General features: G+C 44.1%; 1 protein-coding gene across 11 annotated transcripts in view; it reads right to left on the reverse strand.

Annotated features, from left to right (window-relative positions):
* Window positions 1-3,126: 3,126 nt before the first annotated feature.
* sema4ba (sema domain, immunoglobulin domain (Ig), transmembrane domain (TM) and short cytoplasmic domain, (semaphorin) 4Ba) overlaps window positions 3,127-12,485 on the reverse strand; it is a 401,715-nt gene continuing 392,356 nt past the window's right edge. For all 11 annotated transcript variants that reach the window (XM_078241521.1, XM_078241528.1, XM_078241520.1 and 8 more), the window contains one exon: window positions 3,127-8,881. In XM_078241521.1, coding sequence (XP_078097647.1) covers window positions 8,091-8,881 — 791 coding nt within the window. In that variant the 3' untranslated portion in view covers window positions 3,127-8,090. The remainder of the gene's footprint in view (window positions 8,882-12,485) is intronic.

Consider the following 12,485-nt stretch of genomic DNA (forward strand, 5'->3'; position numbering starts at 1 on the left):
ACAATCATCAACTAAGTGACGGAAGGGGCTATTGACAATGCTTTCAAGAGGCTCCTGACCTCATTACAACCCTGGTCTAAACGTAGACAAAATGGCTGAACGCAAGAGGTGAGGTGAGAGTGACTGCATTTGATATCAAGGCAGCATTTGACCGAGTGTGGCATCAAAGAGCCCTAGCAAAACTGGATGGGGATCAGGGGAAAATCACTGCATTGGTTGGAGTCATACCCTGGCATAAAGGAAGGTGGTGGTAGTTGGAGGTCAATCATCCCAGCTCCAGGACATCACTGCAAGGGTTCCTCAGGGTAGTGTCATAAGAACATAAGAACTAGGAGCAGGAGTAGGCCATCTAGCCCCTCGAGCCTGCCCCGCCATTCAATAAGATCACGGCTGATCTGAAGTGGATCAGTTCCACTTACCCGCCTGATCCCCATAACCCCTAATTCCCTTACCGATCAGGAATCCATCTATCCGTGATTTAAACATATTCAACGAGGTAGCCTCCACCACTTCAGTGGGCAGAGAATTCCAGAGATTCACCACCCTCTGAGAGAAGAAGTTCCTCCTCAACTCTGTCCTAAACTGACCCCCCCTTTATTTTGAGGCTGTGCCCTCTAGTTCTAGCTTCCTTCCTAAGTGGAAAGAATCTCTCCACCTCTACCCTATCCAGCCCCTTCATTATCTCATAGGTCTCTATAAGATCTCCCCTCAGCCTTCTAAATTCCAACGAGTACAAACCCAATCTGCTCAGTCTCTCCTCATAATCAACAGCCCTCATCTCTGGTATCAACCTGGTGAACCTTCTCTGCACTCCCTCCAAGGCCAATATATCCTTCCGCAAATAAGGGGACCAATACTGCACACAGTATTCCAGCTGCGGCCTCACCAATGCCCTGTACAGATGCAGCAAGACTTCTCTGCTTTTGTATTCTATCCCCCTTGCGATATAGGACAACATCCCATTTGCCTTCTTGATCACCTCAGCCCAACCATCTTCAGCTGCTTTATAACCTTCCTTCCATCATAAGATCAGAAGTGGGGATGTTCGCTGGTGATTGCACAATGTTCAGCGACATTCATGACTCATCAGACACCGACGCAGTCCGGGTCTAAATGCAACAAGACGTGGATAACATTCAGGCTTGGGCTGACAAGTGGCAAGTAACATTTGCAACACACAAGTGCCAGGCAACTACCATTTCCAATAAGAGAGAGACTGTCTTCCCATGGCATTCATTTGTATTACCATCACTAAAACCCCTACTAACAGTGGCAAATTTGCAGTTAGTGGGACCCTGTGGTAAGCTTCACTCTTACCTCCCCCTCCCACACCATCTCCCTCCGCCCATTCCCGCCGCGACCCCCAGAGGGACAGTCTGATTCATCCACACTTCACTCAAATTGAGATTCTCGGGAATTAAGCAGTGATGGTCTGGAATATCCCCAACAAAAGTTATGGCCATTATTTGATTTGATTTGATTTATTATTGTCACATGTATTAATATACAGTGAAAAGCATTGTTTCTTGTGCGCTGTACAGACAAAATATACCGATCATAGAGAAGGAAATGAGAGAGTGCAGAATGTAGTTTTACAGTCATAGCTAAGGTGTAAGAGATTGAATTAAAGCATTGTTAGAGAGTTTAAAAGAGTTATAATGAAGTTTTAGAAGCATGGAACGAGAGTGAAAGATAGAATTTTAAGGTATGCTGGGCACAGCTTGCAAAAAGTCGCCTTGCTCTGGTGCCATCTTGGGAAAGTTATTAAGGTGGCACAGTGGTTAGCACTGCTACCTCACAGTGCCAGGGACCCGGGTTCAATTCCAGCCTCAGGTGGAGTTTGCATATTCTCCCCGTGTCTGCGTGGGTTTCCCCCGGGTGTTCCGGTTTCCTCCCACAGTCCAAAGATGTGCGGGTTAGGTTGATTGGCCATGAGAGTGACGGCAGGAGGACTGGCAGCGAATTTCTTCCTGAAAACTGCAGCAATTTGCTGTCGGAGGGTGGTGTGGTACTGCAGCCTCCAGTAATTTCAAACTCTTTAAATCTCAGTTGTTTCCACCTATAAATACTAATCCAACCAATGAAACTCATTCGTTTTGCCCTCTCCCATGTCCCATGCCACTGCACAGTAGCAGCAAGTTTACCACCCCGCCCGCCACAGGAATTGGAGCGGGCAAGGGGTGGAAATGGGAAGGTCTGTTGACCTCGGGCGGGATTTTATAGTTTTGGGATGAGCGAGGGCGTAAAATCCCGCCCAAGTATGTTTCATTGCAAATCAGTCCCTGCCCACTATCAACATCTCAGGGCCTCAGAACTGACCAGAAACTGAATTGGACCAGCAATATAAATTTTAAAGCTTTTATTCATTAGTGTCACAAGTAGGCTTAAATTAACACTGCAATGAAGTTACTGTGAAAGTCCCCTAGTTGCCACACTCCGGCACCTGTTCGGGTACACTGAGAGAGAATTTAGCATGACCAATGCACCTAACCAGCACGCCTTTCAGAGGGAGGAAAACAGATCACCCAGAAGAAACCCATGCAGACACGGGGAGAACGTGCAGACTCCACACAGACAGTGACCCGAGCTGGGAATTGAACCCAGGTCCCTGGCACTGTGAGGCAGCCAAATAAACCTGTTGGACTTTAACCTGGTGTTGTGAGACTTCTTACTGTGCTTACCCCAGTCCAACGCCGGCATCTCCACATCACTGTGAGGCAGCAGTGCTAACCACTGCGCCACCGTGCCGCCCCCAATACAAGAGCAGATCAAAGGCTCAGAATTCTGCAGCGAGTGATGCACCTCCTGACTCCCCAAGGCCATCCACCACCTACAAGCCAGAGAGGGAAAACAGGCAGTACTATATTGGCCACCCAATAGTGTAGCCTGGCCAAAGTTGCCATCCACTGCCTTCATTGCTGTTGAACTGCCCCCCATTCACCACTGCCTGGCACGCATGCCAGTCAAAGCAGAATTCTTCCTTCAATGCTTACTCCTCAGCCTCCAGTCAATTCGAAGCACATGGTGCCATTATGGGGGGGTTGGGGGGGTCACTGTTCATGGTCTTTGGAGGCTAGATTGCAAGCTTCAATTTGCAAAACTCATTCACAAATCTCAATACCAAAATACAACATTTTTTTATTGTGTTTTATTACAAAAAAAGGAAATAAAGTGCCTTTTTAATAACACCATACAGTTACAAGATTAACATACAAAACACTAAACAGGCACAATTGTTGCTTTTGTGTTATCTATAAGGCTTGGCAGTCTCTGGCACCATGGGATTATTTAAATGCAGACTACGAAAGTGTAGACTGTCATTTGTATCCTAGATTTTTCCAAGACAGATTTATCCCTTTCCCTATTTATTTATATTCCCATCAAATGTACAAGTGGATTCATTCAGACAGATCCAGGAAATCGCACACTCCTGCTTAAGGACTGACCGAAGTCTTGCTGTCCTTGCCCTCACGTGCTGGTTGAATGCTTTTTAATAAAAAAAAACAGGTCAGTGATAACATTTTTTTCTCATTTAATAACTTGATTGCAATTGGTATAAACCATCTGCTTCCAGGGTTCTGAACCCGTACAAATCATTACATTATTATTATTAATAATAAGTAACTTTGACATACTATAAAACATGCCCGTGATAAATTCTTAAGCTGTTGCATTTATCTGGCACCTTACTATGTCCTCAGGACATCTCAAAACACTTTACAATAGAAGGATTACTTATGAAGTGTCCTTATGTAAGTTGAAACCGTGGTTAAATGTTGATGTTTCCACAGTTGGAATGTCTCGGAGCATCTTTGAGCGTTCCGACGGATTTCCAAACTGAACTGATGTTTCTCCGACTTCATCCTCAGACTTCCCGGTTTCCTATCTTTCATCCGAACTAACACTTGCCATTATTACAGCCACACACCGAACACACAATATTAAAAACATAACATGCCATCACAGACTCCACGGGTATAAAGCACAATCTTGTTCTTGAACCAACATTAAAAAGATTTGAAAATACACAGTGTGTTTTGTTGCTTTCTGCGATAATTAGATTGCAAAAACATACACATCAAAGGAGAAACTCCCCCCACCCCCAACCCCAGGAACAAACTGATTACTTTTCTTATCCCCCTCAGAAATTGTTAAGACTGCCAAGCCCACATCTAACTTAAGACTGCCAGGTCTACATCTAACACAGCGGAAAACGATGAAGTTTTAAGATAACTTTCTCCTGAAATTGTGACATTTCCAGAGAAATTTGGTTTACAAAAGGCAAATAAACATTAGCAACGAAACACTTGATCCCACCTGCAGAGGGGGAAAACATCACAATTTACAGAAAGTACACAAAATACAATTGATACAATATTTACAAGACTTGTGCAAAATGCCCAAGGATGTCAATGGCGATGTGCAGTCACGAGTACCCAACAGAAAGATTTTATACATAGTGCATAGGAATTCAGGTAACAACTATTACCAGTTGGAGATTTGTGGTTTGTGTGTAACTGCTTAATGTTGTATAATAAGAGCGTCGTACCTCAGAGAATTATTACAAGTATTTCTTAGTAAAATGGTGTTTAAATGTACTCACATAAAATCTCATTTTAATCTGTAGCAGGTAACGTGAGTTTTTATTTTAAAAAAAGGACCTTCTCAAATATTTACTATATATAAAAAAATGATGAACATAGAACATTGCATGCACACTGATTAAAACGATCCTCTCAGGCCAACAAAGAACAGATTTATCTCCCAGGGGAGTTTGGTGTTTTGGTGATAATATAATTTGTCATTTAAAACTCCTGTCACATTTCTAAAGTTGCTCTTCATGAGGAAATGTCGCTTACATTAAACTCGCAGCTCTTACCGGTAGTTGATAGCAACAAGAGGTCAAACACATACGCCTAATTGGCATTTGTGGATGTGCTGGAACTGGGGTGGGTGGCAGGGTGAGACTGTAGGTGGTGCACAAAAGCCTGTAGATAAATTGGGGCAAACTACTTGGGAATGTAAGGGGGAAAGGAATGGAAGGATATAGGTTTAAGTTTATTTATTAGTGTCACGAGTAGGATTACATTAACACTGCAATGAAGTTACTGTGAAAATCCCCTAGTCGCCACATTCCAGTGCCTGTTCGGGTACACTGAGGAAGAATTTAGCACGGCCAATGCATCTAACCAGCACATCTTTCGGACTGTGGGAGGAAACCGGAGCACCCGGAGGAAAGCCACGCAGACACGGGGGAGAACATGCAGACTCCGCATAGTCAGTGACTCAAGCCGGGAATCAAACCCGGGTCCCTGAGGCAGCAGTGGTAACCACTGTGCCACCGTGCTGCCCTTAGGGGAAAACTACCTGGGTACGTAAGGTGGGTAAAGGAATGGAAGAATATACTAACGGGGTTTGATGAAGTTGGGTGAGAGGAGGCTTGTCTGGAGCATCAACAACTGGCATGGACTAGCTAATCCAGAGTGTGCAGGTAGAGTTACAATACAGGTCAGCCCTGAACTAACTGAATAGTGGAACAGGCTGGATGTGCTTAATCCTATTCTGTGCTCCAAATTTCGACTTACCAAGCCTTTCATATTATTGTTCAGACTTTCAATGTACACAATATACTGTAAATCATTGTTTGAATGTTAAGTCTCAGGGAAAACCATTTACCATACCTTTACCATACCTGAATTGCCATTAAAAAAAAACTGCTATTACAAGCTATCTCTGCTTCACAAAATAAAGATTTTCCTCTTTAAAAAAAATCAGTGTAATTCCCATCACTATTAACAATTTGTAAAAAAAACTACTTTCTATATGCTTTTTCACACCATATTTTAGCACAGCTTGCAACACTCGCTCTGTTGTTACCTACACCTACACAACTTCACTTTAACATGGGAACTGTGAAAACATTTGCCTTAAAGATCACTCTTATTAGCAAGAAAACAGAAACAAAATTATGAATCAAAGTGTAACATCTGAATATAAAAAAATGCCAGCTAGAGACTCACATTTGTAAAGTACCTCAGTGATTCTACATGTATCCTCTTCACAAAAACTGATTCAGAGAATCCCACCAAGTGTTTACGCATATATCACTCCCAGAACGCAAGTTGGGTCTTAAGAACTGCTGTAGTAATGATGTCAGTGCTTTCCAGCTTATGTTGTTCAAGGGTGTGTGTACATCAGAAGTAATACTAACATTTGACAGACATTTATATGCCTCTATTCAGAGTGAAGTGCTGTTATATTTTGCCAAATTAATTCGCATTAAAGTCCACATTGAGAGCAAGTGACTTATCCAGAGTTACTCGGACTTTTCTCTCAATGAACACTGCTAAGTAACAGAAACTTGTAGCCCATGCTATGTGGGTTCATCCTGAAAAGGAAACATTGGGAAATTGGGCTGTTCATCCAAAGGCACAGTCACACAGCCAGTGAAAAACTAGGGCCCTGACAAAGTGTTTAAAGATCTGGTCAACATTTGTACTTCACCAGGGCTTTGTACTCAACTGGTGTCACTGAAAACAAATCTACCCTCCTTAGTTATGCTCTTGTGTGCCTTATCTCGAGATGCTTGTCTTCTGTAGAATCTACCCCACCCTTGTGTTTATCCTGTATTCTGTAGAATCTACCCCACCCTTCTGTTTATCCTGTATTCTGTAGAATCTACCCCACCCTTGTGTTTAGCTGCCAGCACTGTAGGTTGTCACTATTAAGGTAACAAATGCATTCACCTTTAGGCTGACTGTTAACACAAGGGAAACGGTCTTGTGCTCGCTCTGCACACTCAATAACGCGACTGTCTATTTTAGTCAGGTCTCTGACCGTCGCCATTCCTACATTGTTCCTCCATGAAATGCTTTTGGACTTTTTACAATTAATAAAAATGCAAAACTGTGATCGTGGGGCCTCCCCAATGACTCCTTATTCTCAGTCTACAAATTTTATCCTCATCCTTCTTCCAAGTTGGGCCAGATTAAACAAACTGGTTTCTGCCAATTTGAGGAACATTCCACTGGCTCAACTGAGATGCCATATTTTTGCCAACTGTGCCAAGTTCTTCACCCATTCAGTTACAAGAACCTCAAGGGTGAACCATGAGTGTATTGTCCAAATGCAAGAGCTTATTTATCCGAAAATATGTGGGCAAACCAACTTGTTGTTATTGCCCACATACATACCACCTTACTGCACTACAACAAGTCCATTATACTGACTTACTTAATCGATTAGACATTTAAAAAAATCATTGACAGTTTATGTGAAAACCATCAGTCAAATTTTCAAGCGTTTTCTCAAGCCACAGAATTATTTTTCTCTCATCTTCCCCCTTCCGAAAGATTTACTACAATTGTTACTTAAACGGAGAAATGCTTCTTGTTTCTGTACATGACTCACAACCCACATTATCAAATCTTTCGGCAGAAAGTCATCAAGTCTTTACATTTCACATCGAAGGGAAGGGTTTTGAACAGATTTCCTGCACTCGCAAGGTCACCACAGGACACACGGTGTGAAGCAGCCACCATGAGTGACTGCAGTAAACTGACCACGCGTTATGCGATGCTCGCTACACATGATGCGGCCAGTGGGGCCACTTTTCAGTAACCCCGATCGTTCCCTCCGAATGTAAGCTCCAGTTCTCTTGGCGCAGGGCGTTACTGTATTCCCAACCACTGAGGGTTTATGATTATCCCCACCCCACCCCCATCACCACTTTCCACCCCTATTCCAACCCCCCCCTTCAAAAAAAAATGGAAAGCCAAAGTCATGTACCACGAGTCCAAAATTGCAAACGGATTGGGGAAAGTTGTCAGTCAACAAATCATGCGCTGTTCCATGCTGTTTTGGCCAATGGTCACAGACACACAGGTTTTACTAGAAGCTCAACTGCCACACCAATAACCATCCATGCATGTGGTTAACATACTGAAGAGATAGTCCAAATGGCACAGTACAACAGTTTGAAGTCTTGTAAGCTGCTGAGCTTTACGCTTCTCAAATTTCTTGTGGTTGGTCCCTTTTTTGAAGGCTACAGTTGGTGCCGTGGTTTGACTTCACTCTTGCCGTTTCACAATTCACACTACCGAGTCTTTGATTTCGGAACCAATCCTCACTCTCGGCTGGGGGCAATGCGCAGAAATCTCCACGTACAAGTTTTTCTGATTAATTTGGTTGTTTGGCAACTCGGGGTAGCCAGAGTCCTTGTCATTGAGAGCGTTTTCCAGCACGGGGGTACTGCAGATATGGTTGTCATTCAGACTCTGGTAGCCTCTGTGATGTTCGGAGGGTGCTACTTGCACAGGGGTTCCATTTAAAGGCAAACTCTCGTGCGGGATCTCAATCTTCCTTTGCTTCTTTTGCTGCATGCTGGAGCACTCTCCGTCTTTAATCAGCGACTTCATTTTGTCTCTGTTCCGGTACAAAAAAACCAGGGAGGAGATCGCCAGCGTCAACCCGAAGACCACGCTCACCGCGACAAATTCAGTCCAGTAGTTCTTGCCGCTGGTGCGTTGGGGAAACCGGCTCTCACTGCTGAGTGGGTTGATGATGATCCCGCTCCGCTCATTCAGAACCGAATTGGACTTTCTCGAAGCGTGCAAGGTCGTGGCCTCCGGGGAGGTATCCAATCTCAGGCAGTAGTTTGCAACCAGCAGCCGAAAGTCTTCCTCAATGGCCCAGCACTCGTAGACGCCCAGAAGCTTTGCGGCTGCAATGATCCCGCCATCGGGAAGCACCATGAACGTGGCATCGTCGGCTGCGGCCCCGTTGTACGTCCACATCCTGGTGGCAAAGTTTGACTGCACTTTGCATGGCAACACCTGGAAACTGTTGGGTGACACAGTGACGGTCTCACAGGAGACAGTACCTGTTTACCAGAGAGAAAAAAATAATGAATACTTCATACTAAAAAGCACAATTCAAAAGCATGGAATCATAGAATCATCATAGAATCCCTATAGTGCAGAAGGAGGCCATTCAGCCCGTTGAGTCTGCACCAACAACAACCCCACCCAGGCCCTATCCCGGTAACCCCACGTATTTACCTTACTAATCCCCCTGGCACTGAGAGGCGATTTAGCATGGCCAATCCATCTAACTTACACATCTTTGGACTTTGAGGAACTTTCTTCAGAGGTCTGCTGTTTTCATCAGGGTCTAGGCAACACATTTCACTGCTTCATACTGGGCAAACAACTAAAACAAACAGATAGCTAAAGACAATGCTGCTTTTTATTTGAATTTTATGAGTCAAAATCCTTCAGCTGAATATATGTTGATGCTGAAGAAAAGGGACAATAGTTTATATTTACATCACAGAATCAGATTCACAGAATTACCGCAGCGCAGAAGCAGCCCATTCAGCCCATCGTGGCTGCGCTCCCTCTCCGATTCAGCAATTCACTTAATGCCATTCCCATGTTCTTTTTTTAAAAAAATTCATTCGTGGGACATGGGCGTCGCTGGCTGGCCAGCATTTAATGCCCATCCCTAGTTGCCCTAGGAGGGCCGTTGAGGGTCAACCACATTGCTGTGACTCTAGCCCCATATAGGCCAGACCGGGTAAGGATGGCAGATTTCCTTCCCTAAAGAACATGAGTGAACCAGATGGGTTTTTCCGACAATAGTTTCATGGTCATCAGCAGATTCTTAATTCCAGATATTCTCTATTGAATTCAAATTCCATATCTGCCGCGGTGGCATTTGAACCCAGGTCCCCAGAACATTAGCTGAGTTTCTGGATTAATAGTCTAGCGATAATACCACTAGGCCATTCCCTCCCTCTTTAATCCTTACTTTTCAGATCCTAATTTAATTTCAAAGCCTCCTCGATTGAAGCTGCCACCACCACACTCTCAGGCAGTGCATTCTGGATCCGAACCACTCGCTGTGTAAAAAAGTTTAAAGTGATTGGTGAAAGAAGCAGAAGTGACATGCAGAGAAACATTTTTATGCAGCATGTCACTTTTCCTTCTTTAAACTTGCCCCCTCTCGTCCTCGGTCCTTTTACGAGTGGGAATGGTTTTTTCCCTCTCTATTCTGTCCAGGCCCTTCATGATTTTGAAAAATCTCTATCAAATCTCTACTCAGCCTTCTATTCTCTAAGGAGAACAGTCCTGACTTCTCCAATCTATCTTCAGAACTGAAGTTTCTCATCTGTAGCCATTTTCTGCACTCTCTCTAATTCATTCATAAACTTCTGAAAGTAAGGCATCCAGAACTGAATGCAATATTCCACCTGAGACCGACCTAGTGTCTTACACAAGTTCAACATAACCGCCTTGCTCTAGTACTCTATGCCCCTATTAATAAAGTAAGAAGTCTCACAACACCAGGTTACAGTCCAACAGGTTTATTTGGTAGCAAATACCATAAGCTTTCGCAGCGCTGCTCCTTCGTCAGATGGAGTGGAAATGTGCTCTCAAACAGTGCACAGAGACACAAAATCAAGTTGCAGAATACTGATTAGAATGCGAATCCCTACAACCAACCAGGTCTTAAAGATACAGACAATGTGGGTGGAGGGAACATTAAACACAGGTTAAAGAGATGTGTATTGTCTCCAGACAGAACAGCTAGTGAGATTCTGCAAGCCCAGGAGGCAAGCTGTGGGGGTTACTGATAATGTGACAAAAATCCAACATCCTGGTTTAGGCCGTCCTCATGTATCTTTATGTATCGTCCTTCATGTATCGTCCTCTCTGTATCTTTAAGACCTGGCTGGCTGTAGGGATTCGCATTCTAATCAGTATTCTGTAACTTGATTTCTGTGTCTCTGTGCACTGTTTGAGAGCACATTTCCACTCCATCTGACGAAGGAGCAGCGCTCCGAAAGCTTATGGTATTTGCTACCAAATAAACCTGTTGGACTTTAACCTGGTGTTGTGAGACTTCTTACTGTGTTCACCCCAGTCCAACGCCGGCATCTCCACATCATGCCTATTAATAAAGCCAAGGTAACTGTATGCTTTATTAACTGCCCTGTCAACCTGCTTTATTCTCTTCAATGAGTTATGCACATATACACCCAGTTGCTCCTGCACCCTCTTTAGAGTTGTACCTTTTATTTGATATTGTCTCTCTATATTCCTCCTATCAATAATATCCTGTGAAACTGGAATCATTTCACATTTCTCGGCATGAATTTCATCTGCCACTTGCTCACTCATTGCACCAACTTGTCGATGTCCTTTTGAAGTTCTACACTTTCCTCCTCACAGTTCACAATGCTTCCAAGTTTCCTATCACCCTCAAATTTGGACACTGTGCTCTGTACACCAATGTCTAGGTCATCAATACATATCAGGAAGAGCAAAGATCCAAACACCAACCCCTGAGGAACTCCACAATAAACATTTCTCCAGCCACAAAAACATCCTTTAATCATTTCTCTCTGCTTCCTGTCGCTTAGCCAATTTCATATCCACGTTGCGACTTTCCGGCTTATTCCATCAGCTTGCGGCACAGTGGTATTGTCACTGGACGAGTATTCCAGAGACCCAGGGTAATGGTCAAGGCACCCGGGTTCAGATCTTACCATGGCAGATGAAACAAAAGTCGTAAAAACCCATCTGGTTCACTAATATCCTTTAGGGAAGGAAATCTGCCATCCTTCCCTGGTCTGGCCTACATGTGGCTCCAGATCCATAAGCACTCTCTGAACAAGGGCAACTAGCGATGGGCAATAAATACTGGCCCATCCAGTACTGCCCACATCCCATGAGCAAAATAAAAAAGAACAAAAAGAACCACTAAATGGATGGCCAACAATGCTGAGTCATAGAATCACTACAATGCCGAAGGTGGCCATTCAGCCCATCAAGTCTGTACCGACTCTTTGAAAGAATATCCAACTGGAAAATTCCGGTCGGCCTCTGATATTTGGCTTTCATTTGAATTTCATTGAATGACAGCACAGAAAGAGTCCTTTCAGCCCATCGAATTTGCACCAAGTTTCTGACAGAGCATCCCATCCAGGTCCTCTCCCTCGGCCCATCCCTGTAACCCCAAACATCAACCATTTCTAATCCATCCAACCTACACATCTTGGGACACTAAGGGGCAATTTAGCATGGCCAATCCATCTAACCTGCACATCTTTGGAATGTGGGAGGAAACTGGAGCACCCAGAGGAAGCACACGCAGACACAGGGAGAACGTGGAAACTCCACACAGACACCCAAGGCCGGAATTGAACCCGGGTCCCTGGAGAAACTGGTCACGCACAGCAATAGAATTTGACGAGGAACGCTGGCTGACAGCAGGCGAAGATTAGGTTGTTAAAATTCAGAGACGTGAATAACATTGCTGCATTGATTTCCTGAACTAGATTGTCGACAATGATGACAAGTGGAAAATTATAGGCTAAAGGGAAATAGAGCCATAGAGACGTGACAGCACTGAAGGAGGCCATTCAGCCCATTGTGTCTGTGCTAGCATTTTGCTAGTGCAACTAATTCCAACACCCTTCT

This window comes from Mustelus asterias, chromosome 24, assembly GCF_964213995.1.
Source record: "Mustelus asterias chromosome 24, sMusAst1.hap1.1, whole genome shotgun sequence".
In the NCBI taxonomy this organism is placed as follows: Eukaryota; Metazoa; Chordata; class Chondrichthyes; order Carcharhiniformes; family Triakidae; genus Mustelus; species Mustelus asterias.